At 43.9% G+C, this 14,911-nt stretch overlaps 1 protein-coding gene across 1 annotated transcript in view; it reads left to right on the top strand.

Annotated features, from left to right (window-relative positions):
• The first annotated feature begins 1,788 nt into the window (after positions 1–1,788).
• Positions 1,789–14,911, top strand: part of NGEF (neuronal guanine nucleotide exchange factor) — a 37,060-nt gene continuing 23,937 nt past the window's right edge. The window contains exon 1 of the mRNA XM_031064614.1: positions 1,789–2,056. Coding sequence (XP_030920474.1) covers positions 1,789–2,056 — 268 coding nt within the window. The remainder of the gene's footprint in view (positions 2,057–14,911) is intronic.

A 14,911-nucleotide genomic window follows, 5' to 3' on the forward strand; every position in this document is an offset into this window, starting at 1 on the left:
AATAAATAAAAATGTAACAATTGTGAGAGTTAGGGGTTAAGTAGGATTACAGCTGTAATATTAATTATAGTCCACTTATAAGACATACTTCCATCACAGTTGCAAGGATCAAGTCTTTGGGGCTCTAGTCTTGGGACAAAAAAAGGCAGAGGAGAAGAAGTAGCCTCTTCTCTCTTTTCAAACTATCTCCAACAGCAGCTGCTTTTATTCCGTTGTTCCACACACCCACAGAAAAAGAAACAGGCTTAGTGAATCTCTGTACCTCAGAGTAGTTTACAAACCAAACTTAACACCACCACCAACAAATATGTCCTTCATACACTTCCATTAACTCTGGAAACAGTCCCAGAGCAACCACCATAGTTCCAAACAGTCCAAAAGGCAGAACTGAAGTCAGGATCCAAATTTAGAGCTGCATGCTGTGGTTAGGTAATGAAGGAAGAAAGCAGACTTTCTCCTCTGTAGAGCCAAGAAGCTCATGCCCAGTGCATGATTTCAGGGAGTGACCTTCTCTTTATAAGGATAAATCATAGTGCCTTCAAAAAATATTGGAAAGCAGAGGATTTACAGATGATGGTCCAACTGTCCCTGGTGTCCCAGGGTCTGCTAGAGTGACCCCGGGGACAAGCATGGGAAATGTCTGTGGAACACATGAGTTCACAGAGACTGCAGAAGACACACAAAAAATTGAAACACCTACTTTTTAAGCTATCTTGTGCCTTGGATATACTGTAACATAACAAACCAATGATACATGTGACTTCTTAAAACAGCACCTAACTAATCCACAGCACAGTTTTATGCCCTTCTCTCAGCTTGCTGTCAATTTTATATTCACATTTTCTATACAGCATCTCTTTCTATTACTCATGACAGCCCCATCAGTCACAAAATCATATTATATATTCAGGAAGACTTTGACAGCTGAAAGAATTCAGCTAAGGACCAGAGAATGCTTAAGTAATCCATTCCCATTTTACCCAGTCCTACAAAGGTTGAAAGATCAACTGATATTTTGCTGTTGTGATGTGCCTTCTAAAAATTCCTGGGAGTCCTGGCATAGTCCACGTAGACACACAGAGCACAGAAATTTTATGCTGAAGTCACTGTGTCAGTGAGGAGGTACACTGGCACTTGAGGGGAACTTTGGGAAAGAAAATCAAACCTCTGCACCATATAATCTTGTCCCTTCTACCTTCATGCTCTACAGTTATGGATTTTTTCTTCACTTACCTGCACAGCAGGCGTGAGTGCTGTTGATAAGTATTAGAATGCACCCAGCCCTGTAAAAGGCATTAATTCTTCTATTACATGGAGAAGTTTACAGATAATAGACAGATTTACTGAGATTTCTCTTCAGTTTTTACCTTCTATTCAGTAACATTTTCACCCTCATAAAAAGGACATGGGCACTATCTGTTATATGCTCTAAATCAAACAGTAATACCAAACCAAAATACAACATTCTTCCAGTAACATCTGTCATATGTCATGGAATGACAACCATGAACATAGCAATGTTCAGGACATGAGAATAAGGCTTGTAAGGTGATGATGTCAGAATGATCTCTGATAAAAAGTCCTTATAGTCCCTGTTATCCTAATCAGATGATGGACTATGGCCTCTGAACTAACCAGAACTTTGTCCTCTCTTCTCCTATTACATTGTTTTGTGTTTCTCCAGCTGTAATTCAGATAAAGCTGATGGAGTTGTGGAGGTTACCTGTCTTCTGCTGCTCTGCTGCTGATCCACTGTCTCAGTTGCTATAGAGACAAGCTCTGGAAGCCATGGAGGAGCATGAGAGAGAAGCCACCCCCAGGCTCTCCACTGGTGGGCTCTGGCAGGGCCGTTCTCAGCATGTACTGAGAGAGTCAGGTTCGGTCTCTGAAGGTGAGGAAGAGTCAGCAGGTGCTAACCCAGTGACGCAAGAGGGGGACTTGCACACACAGTACATTGCTATTCAAAGAAATTCCAGGTACTACAGATCCATGAGGCTGCCAAACAGAGGGAAAAGAAAGACTTCGAGAGAGGCAATGCACGTGCAGCATGCTACAGGTGAGTACTGACCCAAACAGCATTATGCTTCTTTTTCCAGTGAGATTAGGAGCTAGAGGAGTCAATAGAACAGAAGGACAGGAAGATAGAAAGCAACTCAGTTGTCAGCACATAACAGAACACCCCTGCCCTACAGCACAGTGGGCAAACGAGTGCCATCCTTCTTTTTTCAGCTTGGAAATGTAAAATGGCTGGATGTTTAAAGACATTTCATGACAGAGAATCTAAACATATGTGGGACTCTGCACTGCCACCCCTCTGCTCTGTAAGAGAAAAATAACTTAGAGAAAGACGTGAAGCTGTCAATGAAGCAGAGACTTTAGCATACAGAAATGAATGTTCAAAAGTACAGAAAACAGTCAGCAAAACCAGAGGAAATTGCAGTGGCTCCTTCTGAGGGACGAACAAGACTTCTGTGAAAGTCCAGTTACTGCTACTTTGCACTGAAGAGCTGTAAGAAAGACCTAGGGTCCCTTTAAACAAGGAGGCTGAAACAACAGGAGCACCATCCAGAACATATATGCATTCAGCCATGGCTTCAGTAAAAAAGGAATGAGTTGGCTTTCCCTGAGTATGAATAGTACAGAGCATTACTGCAAGGCCAGGCTGGAACCAGGCATCTTTCAGGTGCCAGAGCTGGAACCTTGTCTGAGCAGCTGTCTGTGAAAGAAGCAAGAGAAAGATAGGAGAAATGAAGAGAGTGCCAGGAAATGAGCTACTGCAACACACTGAGAAGCACTGGAAACAGGGCTGCATGAAGGAAATCAAAGTGGTTTTAATCTAAGTCCAAAATGACAGAGACCTGGAACTGGGAACGTAGAAAATGCCCTTTGCTTCCATCTCCCACATGCTTTGAGAAACTGAATTTTAAAACTCCTTCACAGCAAAGTTACCTTATTCTATTTTCAGATTATAATCTAACAGAATCAATGCTCTGGACTATGAACTTTGGATAGCTGTATGAATCAAGATGATACACCACTGCTTATGTTCCACTGCTGTGCAAACCACTGAAAGCTATTGCTTTGTTATGTAGCAGTAAAGCTACCTCTTCAGCTCCTGAAAGTAGATCAAGTTCCTTAAGAAAAAACAGACATCCTCCACCCCACAAATAAAAGGGCTGTGAGAAATGTCCCCAAGAAAATAGGTGTGTCCTGCCTGCCTCACCAAGGGAGCCATGCTATTTCAGTATAAAGGTCCATTCAACCCTTTGGCATGGACAGAAGGAAAATTCCCTCCTTTCTCCAAGTTTCCAAGCAGACAGCAGCAAAGAACTCCTGTTTAATATTCTGCTACTGTTGTAACGAAGTTTGTGGATAAACTGAGTGTTGCGTATGCCAGAGCAGAGCTGCGCTCCACCCTGTGGGTGCAGACAGGACCAGAGCAGAGCCACCCTCTCCCCACCTCCCAGAGCACTGCTGCAGAGCTAGCACAGCACAGACCCGCCCTCCCTCCCGTTCCTGGGTGTCACAGCGTCCCCACAGCTGCCGAGGAGGTCCTCACCCCTGTGATCTGCAACTGGCAGTGCAGCAGCACCAGCACTGAAGGACTCACCTTCTTCACAGGCCTGCAGCACCATGGCATCAGGATGCTGGCAGAGGAGGACATCCCTTGTGTCTTACCCAGTGTCATTGAACAAGGACAAGCCAAGAGAAGGGCTTCTCTCTTAGCGACTCATTAGAGCATCCACAATGCTGACCTGTGCTTCTGTGCCACTCCCCTCCCTGTATTACCACTACTGAAACAGGACTGGTTCCAAACAGCGCTTTTCCTTCCATGCCTGCAGCTGTTCAGCAAGCCACACTGGGGAATGTGTCTCTTCTCCAGTCTGTACAGCACCACCTGGGCTAGGAGCAATAGTTCTTTCTCTGAGGCAACTGTAGCAAGTCCTCCTCAGACCTACAGCCTTTAAATTCAGCTAGGATTGTGTAAGCAGCATTGCTGCTCTCTCTCTTTACTTCCCTGAATCCATTCCCCCTCCTGAAACTGGACAGTGGGTGCTTCTAAACCAGCCTCATTTAAACTTCTGACAGCATTTGCTGACATGCATGGAAGCAGGGGATGGGTGAGCTATTTTATGTTGCCTTCCAACCCATTTGAACAGCAGCTATCCAAGAATGTGACTCAGGCTCAAATGGTAACCTGTTCTCATTTTGCTTAGCGAACAGCTGGAGGGGAGGAGAGGGGAAGGCAAGAAGACAGGAAGAGACAGAAAAGACAGAGTAGGATACACAATGAGAAAAAGAAAGACTCAAGAAATGAGATCACAGAAAAGCCATTTAAAATTATCTAAATGCAACTTGGGGAAGGCTGCCGTATAGGCACCCTTTGCACCAGTCCAGCTTTGGCTTATAGCCTAGGAGCTGTAAAACATAATAGCTGCTTTTCTTTAACTGGAAAAAGAATTGTTGGGTTGCTTTGTTTTTTTTAAGCAATCTTCTTTGACAGAAGGATAAAGTGTTTAAACTACTCAAAGTGAATAATGCAAACTACTATTTCATAAGGCCTTGGCTCTATTTTAGGAAGTCTTAAAACTCTGGATGTCATCCCTTCCCTCTGAAAATTTATTTAAAAGGTGCATCAGAGCCCTGCTTCAGTCAGAGCACTGACCTGACTGTGCTATCACCAGTGTGAAAGATAAACAGAATTATGACTTAGACCAAAATATTTCTAATAAAAAACAGCAAGGCCATTTATCAACAAGCCTCAAACAATAGGAGATTTCATTTGAAAAGTGAGATGCATCCTCTCCTACCAGCTATTGCAGTAGTAAGCCTTGTACTTAATGCAACTTTGACTCCCTGTGAAAGGAGCAGTGGTTCATCTGAGGGAAATGGAGAAGTAATTAAAAGTAAAGCTCCTCTCTCGTCAAATCTAACCTTGATTTATCTAGTAAATTGAACATCTTCCGAATGAAAATGCAGTAAAGCAGAGCAGTAATGAAGCCTTGATTTGGCAAACCAAATATTGGCATGCACAGGCACACACAGCTGAACATTTTCTGCCTAAATCACTTGTTGGGACCCAGCCTGCAGTGTGAGAGTGCTACTCCTGTTCATAAGAGGTGATACCCTAAATCCAACTTCACCTTTTCTCAGCTGCATTTGCATTATACAAGTGGATGACACTTCAATCTTGTTTGAAAATCAAAGCTAAAATGTGACCACCTTTGTATCTTGTGGTTTTCCTGTTGCCTTTGGTGTCAGCAAACCACAACACACAGTAAAGGTAAATTAGGAAAATTACTGTTTTAACACCCTCTTGGCTTTCTCTTATATCACAGGTTCACTCAAAAACTATGAGCCCATCAAAGAGCCTCTGAATGTTTTACCACATAAGGGATCACGATCTCCAGCAAACTCTGATCCAGCAATGTTAGATGAATTATTGATCCAAAGGTAAGGAGGTTCCCATGCAGGGTATTCCCCATGCCTTCCCTGAAAACTAGTCAGTGGTGTCAGAGTGAGAATGCTTCTTTTGGGAAGGACAGTTGGACTAAGCTGTAGCTCTGATCCATGCCTTCTCACCTTGACTTGTGGTGCTGCTTTCAGTCTTAATGACTTATACAGCAGAGTTATTAGCACGGTGGTAAAAGGGTCTTATCAATGTGGGTTTGGGGAAGACAGTGAAGGAAAGAGGGGGAACAAGAAAACAGCGGGGAAGATGGAAAAAAGGGAAATGTTATGCAGGATCATCCTGCAGTGTTAGCAAACTGGGCAGACTGCCTTAAGCAGTTTGTTGAAAATAAGGAGAGCCTGTGGGCATTCCGTTATGGAACATCCCAGCATCAGGGTAATCCCATTCTCGGCCTTCATGGAGAGCTCTTCTGAAGCCTGTTACACAATCCTGCATGGAAAACAGGATTTTATAGCTGAAGAAGTAGCTATATTTTCTAAAATATCCAGACTTTTTGTTTGCTTTTTACTTTAAAGAACTGATAAGCAATAGAGGCTTTCAGTAAGGTAGTCCTTTTTGGCTTAAATCCCTCAACAACAAAGGTCCAGCAGAAGACCCTGGTCCCATAACTCAGAAATTTACATAAATCCCATAAATCTGCCCTCACTCCTGCTCTCTTGCCACTGTAGCCAGGCAGAGAAAGGAGCAGCTACCTATCCCTACATTTTCAAATATAATTGAGGTTTTCTCCCAAACTCATTCTCCAACTACTCACCTCCTGTGTGTACAACTGGGAGATAGTCCCTCCTTCTACTGTAGATCAAGCTGGAAGCAGTGAGCACTTGTCCTCTAAGGATGAATGCATCCTGCTGCACCGTCTGGTCCTAATTACTGAGACCAGCTGTGTTGGGGTAATAGAGAGTGCTTTCCCAGGCACCTTTCCCTGTGGAGAGGACTCCAACACAACCATTTGAGCCAAATGTCAAGTTGGATTTAAATAAATTAATTGCCTTGGCTAAAATTGATTGCCCCTTGGCCGTAAACTGAGCATATGAAACTAGACACCCACAGCCAGCTGCAATGTCAAACCTATCTGTCTTCCTTTCCTTGGGGCATAATCATCACTGTCAGTCTGACATCCTGACACTGGCACTTAGGCAGCTCTGAAATGTGCAATTTCTGATTCTCCCTGGAGCTGGAAACAATGAGCCTGCGCTAGGAGTTAGTTGTATCCAAGATGCTGCTGTGCACAGAACCTGTCAGGTCAGTACAGGTTCTAAGTCATGTCTGCTATAAGCAGGCAGTCCTGCTGAGTGGCATGTCTTGAAACTGAGCACAGAGATCTAACAGAGAATGAGACCCAAGTTCCAGCTCAAATTCAACCCACGTCCTTCTTCCTTCTCCAAAAGATCAGTTGCAATTTATAGGAGAATCATTAGAAATCTGCATGGGAAAGCATGCAAGAGCCTAAAAAAATGCCATTATTTGTAGTAATCAATAGTATCTCACTTCTATTTGGAAAAAGTGGCATTGTGCAGATAATACATTTAAAATATTATTGCTGGTCTCAAGAAATACATTTGATTTCTCCCCAAAAGAATACATCTGGTGCCTGCCAGCTGACCATTCTTCTGAAAGCAGAAGCTAGCAGAAGAGACAGTACAGGCACCTCTGACCAGGACTGGGAAGATCCATGACATTCTCAGGAGTGGATCACCACAGTCCTGAGGGCAAGTAGGCCAACAGTGCTGCATCTCTTCACATTCAGAAGCATGCTACAGGAGCCATATAAATACTAGGGCTGGACAGTCACAACCCCTTCTCCTTGCATGAAGATAATCAGCAGGTCTGACACAAATGGATTCTTCACAGGCAAGGATGTCATTTCACATATAGCCATGCTACATAATTCAGGGCAGGAAGTAAACACAGCTGGGGAACATAGTGAAGAGCTCAGGAAAAGAAATTGTCATCTGCATTGTACTCAGATGGGATTTTGATTTGAATCTACATGTCTTTCAAAGCCCTGAGAATAGCAGAGTAATTCACTGATCTCACAACATTGATGTCTGAACACAAGATGTCCTCAAACATTACTGGTGGTGTTCCAAACTCTGGATAGCCATGGGCCATCCATAAGATAATTCCTAAGAGAATTTTTATGCCTAACTATGCTCAAATTATATTTTTTCCCCATGACACTTCTCTTACATGTTCTCCAGCTTCCCCTAAGCACTCTAGAGTTCTCCACAACATTCCATGGCTTCCTCTCAGTCTTGCCCATTGTACAAAGGTCCAAACCCCTTCAATGACAAGCCACCTCCCAACAACTCAGTTGACTTGCCCTGACCATATCAGTGCTGAGCTTCTAGCACAACTTCTGCTTCCCAGAGTAACCAGAGCCAAAGCCCTGGGAGGAGCTGCACTCATAAAAAGCTGCTCTTTCACGCTGGGATCAGTCCTTCCAGCTCCAGTGTGGCAGCAGCTATGCAGAGATCATAGAAAGCTGTCACAGGAGATACATTGGAAGAGAAAGGCAGTGTGAAATTTCACTTTGCAAAGCTCATGGAGGCCATTGGTCTACCAGTGCAGAGCAAACTATTTCTTTAGGCTGCTTATGAAACCTCCAATTCAGATAAACAAGTACCATCTAAAAACCCTTTGATCAAATTTGATTTGAGCTCAAAGAATAGAAGTACTCCAACAATGAATACAAATAGTCACCTCTGGCAGCAAGAGGGAATCTAGCTTGTTTGAATTCCTGCAAACACGTGTATTAGAGAGAAGCAGAACACATGTGAAATAGCACAGCACTCTGAAGGGTGCTCATGTGAGTGTGGGTGAGCATCCCCTAGCCCAGCACTCTCGGTCCTGGGCAGCAGAGGGCACTGCTTTTATAGCCTGATTTAACCAGAAGAGCAGGAAAAACCTCTGGAGAGTCCAGGACCCGGATTGCAAAAGGACTTATACCATATTTGAGCAAGTTTCCTTCTATTTATGAAATACATTTCTTAAAGTTACCTCCTCTTTATGCTGCCAATGGTGCTTCAATTTGCAAGTGGTGAAGTCATGAATAGCTGGTGCAAGCACCTATTGACCAAGTCTTTAAATTTTGTTGCTCTACAACAAATTTTTGTTCTTTCAGAGATAGATAAACAGATTTTTTTCCTATCCCTCTTTTTGTGCCATCTGCATCCTGAAAAGTCTATTTGCAGGGAGAAGTATTTTAAAAACCAATACATTTTCAGTAAAAATAGCCACTGCAGGTATTAAAATGTCATTACTGTGAAAATCTCATATTTCACAGGATAACACAGAATAACAAGCAATAACATACACAATTCTAATAAAGCATCCTTCCAGCATATAGCCAATGCAGATCCCAATCCCAGTCTGCTCACCTATACCACCCATTCTCTGCTTGCCAGGTTTTTCAGCCCACTCATATTTTCATTACTGTGCAAGGTCTAGGCTTTGCCCTGCAGGTCTCCCAATCTGATCTGCTTCATCTGGACATGCCCTGACCCCCAAGTTCTCCATCAATCTCTTTGTTTCACTCCTTTTCTATCAGCTTCAATTTGTAATTCCTCACACAATTTCCTCAGCCTACTACTTACCAGACACATTCTTCTCACTTTCCCACTTGTGGCTCATATCTCAGTGTCCTTTTGGTCGACAGGCTTTTCACCATTGGGCTCCTTATACAATCTTAGTAACCCTCCCCTCCTCCTAGCTCCAGTGCCAAATTTTACAGTCTTTTCCTATCCACCATTTCCTGAAGTATCCAGCTGTGGATACTTCATAGCAGTCCCCTGGTCCAGAAGTAGACCTCTTCCTCGCCATGCTTGAGTCTTGCTCCTTCTGTTTTTCAGTCAAGTGAATTTCTCATCATGCTGATCACAGAAATGGCCCTTATTCACAGTGCCTAGATCTGGACCAGGCAGCTTTTACAGCTACAGTATCAGAAATTCTCTCAACCCTCAGCACAACACACATTCTCTCCATGGGCAGGAGCTCAGGAATTTTAGGTGCTAAAATTTAAGTCTAAAATTTGTGTGCATTGTGGACAGTGGAAAAGGGCCTATAATTCTATGGATTTTCATGAATGTGGAGAAGATAAAACCCTTGCAACCCCAAAACATCATTTTGCATATCAACAGAAAGCAAAGTTTCTTGAAGGAGAGAACAACAGGGATCCAATAATATTTTCCTAAGTCTAATAAATAGTTAATTTTTTTAATATATAAAAGAAACCTTGTCTCTGGCAGATGGTCAGTAAGTAAAAGGATAACCCTGATGATTATGAGCATCTAAATGTTAGAGGCACATAAAGATCTCAGGAACGGAATTTCTGAACATTTTTAGTTATTGGTAAGGCTGCCAACAGATATAACTAAGGTGTTTTGATGAAAGCTTAAGGAGCCTCAGAAGAGCAGATATGTTCCTAGGCTTTAGGATCTAAAAATACTAGGGATGAGAATTTCTGCCTGTCTACCATTAAAAAGTCAAAAATCAGGAACAGAAAGTGCCCAGACATACTGATTACCAAAATCACTGTTAAAATATCCACATGAACAGAGGGAAGCTGAATGAAACTGAGGTATGAAAAAGTCCTTGACTAGGTATAACATTCAAATCTATTAGTAACTTCACACTTCTCAATAATTTGGCTAGCTCAGATTTTAAAATTGCTTCTTACCTCATCTTGTGGCCTTTCGTGGTGTGAAACTCCCACTGACTAGAAGAGTTTGGGGAATTTTTCATGAATAAGATCTGCTGGGCTGCCTCTTCTCTTTTTAGTTTCTAGAAGAGGAGATATAATTTCTAAAAATTGCTATAAGACAACATTTAGAAAATGCATTTAAATTTCATTTGAAAACAAGCTCTTTGCATGGCTTTATTCTGAGGATTGTTTTTGATTTGAAATACACATAATAAATCTTAATTCAAATGATTACTCATTTTTCAAAATTACTAGTGCCTGAAAATGCAAACCAAGATTGGGAATTCATCCCTCAAGCGTAACTTAAATGAGATAATTGCAATAAACTAATTATAAACTCTCATCAATCATCACATTCTTAACACAACATGGACCAGGTCACCCAGTATTTCAAATCTTTTCAACAGCAGCACAGCGAAGCTGGAAACAGTCTGCAACAACACAAACCCTTCTTTGCAGAATATCTGCAAGCTCAAACCCCTTCCCTGTGTCCACAGGGAGCTGAACCATGATCATGCCCCATGTCCATAGAGCATGGCCACCAAGGATCATTTCCAGTGCCTTTATGCTTGCAGACCCTAAGAGTTCCAGAGAAAAAACTGGGATTTGGTCTGTTGGGGCATTGCATGGCTTCTGTCACCAACAAGAGCAGAGGTCACACAGTGCTGCACGAGAATTATTATGAGGCTTTAATGCATATTGTTATAGTAGTCAGATTCTTTCTTCCCCCCTACAACTAGACAAGGAATTTTAGGATTAATTAAAGGAATTGTGGTGAGAAAACTGGTTTGTCATCATGAGTTCGTACTGATTTTGGTAACTGGGGAAAAACTCTTTAGGCTCTGGATCAAATTGCTTGTTGTTACAGTGAGAGAAAAAAGTACAACCTCCTCTAAACTCCTACCTCGTGTTTAAGATCAGGTGGAGTAGAAACCTCTCCAGGCCTGAGCCTGCCATTTCACAGCAGTGAAAAATTATCCAGGGTGGCACTGCCATGGTCTTGACATCTATCTGCACGTCTGCCACTTCTGCTTTGCTGGCACTCACCTTGAGCTCACTCTGTAGTGAGACAATGCACACATAGATCTAGTTCAACCAAAAAAAGAGAATCATTTTCCAAGAGTTTAGCTGCCCAGACTTGCTTACTGTGAATGGGATAAGCTTGAGTGAGTGCTGGCATAAAAGCAGAGGTAGATATTTGCCTCAGGGAGTTGAGTGAAAAAAAAAAGTAGAATTGAGCAGCTATATCAGCTTAAATTACATACAAAATCCTAACAATTGTGGAAATAGGGAGGCATCTTATAGCTATTCTATTTCATAGAAATACTTCTGTATTGACTGACTTAAAGTAGTATCTGGTGCATAGGGCATTTAGCATGTTCAAGAACCTTTCTGAGTGACCAGAGAAAGCAGAGCAGCTCCAGGAAGAGAGTGACGTGCCCGGGAACAGGCAGTAACATGTGAGATGCAAGGGAATAATACATCTCTGACTCTGACCTGGATCCCCCAGCCCCAGCATGAAGATCCCAGTCACCAGACCATTCTGACAGAATCACTTGTTTGCCTGCCTTTAGTTTTTGTGTCAAACTTTAAAAGCTTTCTGTTTTGTCCCCACACAGAAAAGCAAGACTCAGAAAATCCCAGCAGATTTTGTAGGACAGAAATATCTCCTTCTTGCTAAATATAATTTTTTTGTACCAGTCCCATGAGTACTGGGAACACTCTGTCACCTCAGTTAGGGGTAAAAGAATTTCTCAGTATTTCTTGTTTTGTTTATGGATATTCTCTGTTCCAAGAATAAAACTGGGAAGGAAGGAAGAATAACATATTTGAAAGATCAAATTACAATTAAAAAAGAAACAGTCCTAAAGGAAGGAAAAATAGAGTTCACTGGTCATTGCTATGCAGTGTAACAGCTCTCTGAGACACAGAAACACAAGCTGGGCCTGCCATGGCTGCAGGGGATATTTCACTTCTAAATGGTGTTTCACCTCTTCAAAGCTTCCACTGGGTTTATTATCATTATTGCTTTCTGTGATATTTTCAAGTTTTCATCTCAGACCAAAAGTAAAATTATGTTGGAAAAAGTGAAAGAGAAGGGAAGACAGGCAGGATCAAATTACCAGTTACGGGATCATAAGAAGATGCTTTCTATTTCTGAATGTTTTTCATAGCATGACCCAGACATTTTTCTAAGAAGAAATTTTAATTTCAAACAGATTTAACCCTTGAAAGTGAAGCAATGTGAGGGGTTAGGAATCTGTTAAACTCTTAAAGCATACTTCTGAAAGATTTGTATTTTTTTTAGTTAATACATCCAAAAGTTATATTTAGATATACATTCATTCTAGTAGTGTCAGTTAAGAGCTTATACACTGATTTCACTTTGCATACTAAAGAGAACTCCTCACTGCTCTTGGTCCTTCCCTTGAGAAAACAGTAAACAGCATATCTAATTTTCCAGATTTCAAGGTAATGAAGAGGCTCCCTTTTTCTAAGAAAGTTTTTAAAAGCCTATCCACTTTCTAAAACCCTTGACAATATTCTTGCCCTGGCAGCAAGCCACCAAAAAATGAGCTTCAGATAGTTGCTGCTGCTTTGTCCCTTCCACAAGGTTTTGGCCACCCCCACACTCACCTGGCTGCCCAACCCGGTAATGCCCAGTGTTTAATGGCTGATAATGCATACTGACCATCTGTCCAGTGACAATGTCAGCCTCAGCTCTCAGGCTCTCATCCTCCTCTGTAAGTACAGCACAGGCTCCAGCTCTCACCCTCACCCTGGTATTTCCTTTCAGTTGCCTGATTCTTCTGACCTCATGGTCAGGGACTGCACAAAGACCACACTTGCAGCCCTCTCTGAGCCCTCAATGACATTTCCAGCTGTTTTCCTTTCCCATTCTGCTTCTTAATGACTTAACAACTGAGCTCTCCTGTGTGCCACATCTAGATCTAGTTCACATAAGCTGAAGGAGTTTCTCTGGACGTATCATCACGTGCTGATTAAAAGCTATCCTCACATTTCATTTAGCAAAACCAATATAAAAATGATAAAAAGGAAGCCATTTTACACATACAGACTAACACAAGGATTCTATGTTGTTGCATAAATTACTTTATCACATACAGAAAAAAATCATGGTAATTTATGCAACAGGGAGAGAGCAAGCACAAGGAATAGCAGAGCATTATTTCTCTGTTAACTCCTCAGTTGCAACATGGTGCAGATGACTTTTTTTTTTCCTGAGGGTTACTAACGTGTGGTGAAGAGCTGCACCCAACCTGTCCCCAACCACTTGAACTGATGCAAGGATGTAACCGTACTCTGGAGCTCAAGAGAATTTATCCCTGAGGCAGAAAAACAATTACCTAAACGAAGACAGATATAGATTACTGAGTACTAAGATACTTACTTCCTAAACGAGGGAATATATCCTTATGGAAGTAGCGACGCTAAGGAATGGGAGATGAGGGAAATGACCGAGCGGGTGCGAAGCCCGGCCGGAGAAGGAGAGGCGAATAGCAGCCAATCCTGTGGGGTAATCAAGAGTGCGCTTCCCGGCAGGAGGGATTAGGCTGAGTTTCCCAGTTACATTCCTCCATCTCAGGGTTTCACTCCTGGAGAAGAAATACACCATATGCACCAGATCTGGAAGCAGTTCAGGAGAACCCCCCTCTGCCACCCCCTTTCCTCCCTCAAAGCCGGCGCCATCCACACATAAGCAGAGAGGTGCAGGGGATGGGGGGCAGCGCTGCGCCCCAGGGCTGAGGGACGGGAGGTCAGTGCCGGGGCAGGACCCCGTCCCGGTGTGGGGTGGCCGTGCATGGAGAAGAGGGGCTGTGGCATGAAGTGGGACGGGGTGTGTGGGTGCTCGCTGGGGGAGGGTGCCTTGCTGGGGAGGGAGGGAACGGAGGAAAGGGCTTCCCTGCCTCGAGGGAAGAAGCCCCTCTGGAGGAGCTGAGGGGGATGGAGGTAGGGGAGCCTGTGAAGGTGGGGGGGCCTCTGGGGCAGGGATTGCTGCCTTTTGGCGGGGCCCGTGGGGAGGAGGGAGCCAGCCTCCCGGCGGAGGAGGGACCTGCGCTGGAGTGGAACCGGGAAAATATTTTGGTGGCGTTGAGAGGGTCTGCAGGGGGGCTCTGAGAAGCTCTGGGGGAACTCAGGGGTCAGGCGGGAGCTCTGAGATCTCCGAGGAACAGGGGCTGAGAACTGCCGGGCTTCGAGGTGTTTCGGGAGGGTTTTGGGGAAGGCTGAGGGAGCTCCGCCGGCATTTGGCAGAACTCCGTGGAGCCTCGGACGAAATCTGGGAACGAGGAGAGAGGCTGCAAGGGGCTGGGGAGGCTCTGAGGGGCTGGTGGAAGACCGCGGGAAGGTCAGAGGGGATCTTGAGGGGGGTCTCTGAGGGGAAAATCTGTGGAGAGGCTTTGAGGAGAATCTGAGGGGAGGCTCTGAGAGGATTTTGATGGAGAGCCCTTGGGGATGCCTGACGGAAGGTCTGAGGGGAGGCTCTGAGGGGATTTGAGGAGGCTGTCTAGAGATTTTAGGGGAGAGCCATGGGGACGCTTTGGGAGAAGTGGGTGTCTGAGGAGAGACTCTGAGGAGACCAGAGAGGCTCTCAGGAGGCTTGGAGGCTCAGAGGGGGGGCGGGCTGCGGGGGCGCCCCGGGGGCGGCCGCAAGTCCCCTCTCCCTCCCGTGTAGGCTGCTGCCTTCCTACCCCCGTTACCGTGGAAACCTCCCG

Source organism: Geospiza fortis, unplaced genomic scaffold (genome assembly GCF_000277835.1).
Source record: "Geospiza fortis unplaced genomic scaffold, GeoFor_1.0 scaffold592, whole genome shotgun sequence".
NCBI classification, from domain to species: Eukaryota; Metazoa; Chordata; class Aves; order Passeriformes; family Thraupidae; genus Geospiza; species Geospiza fortis.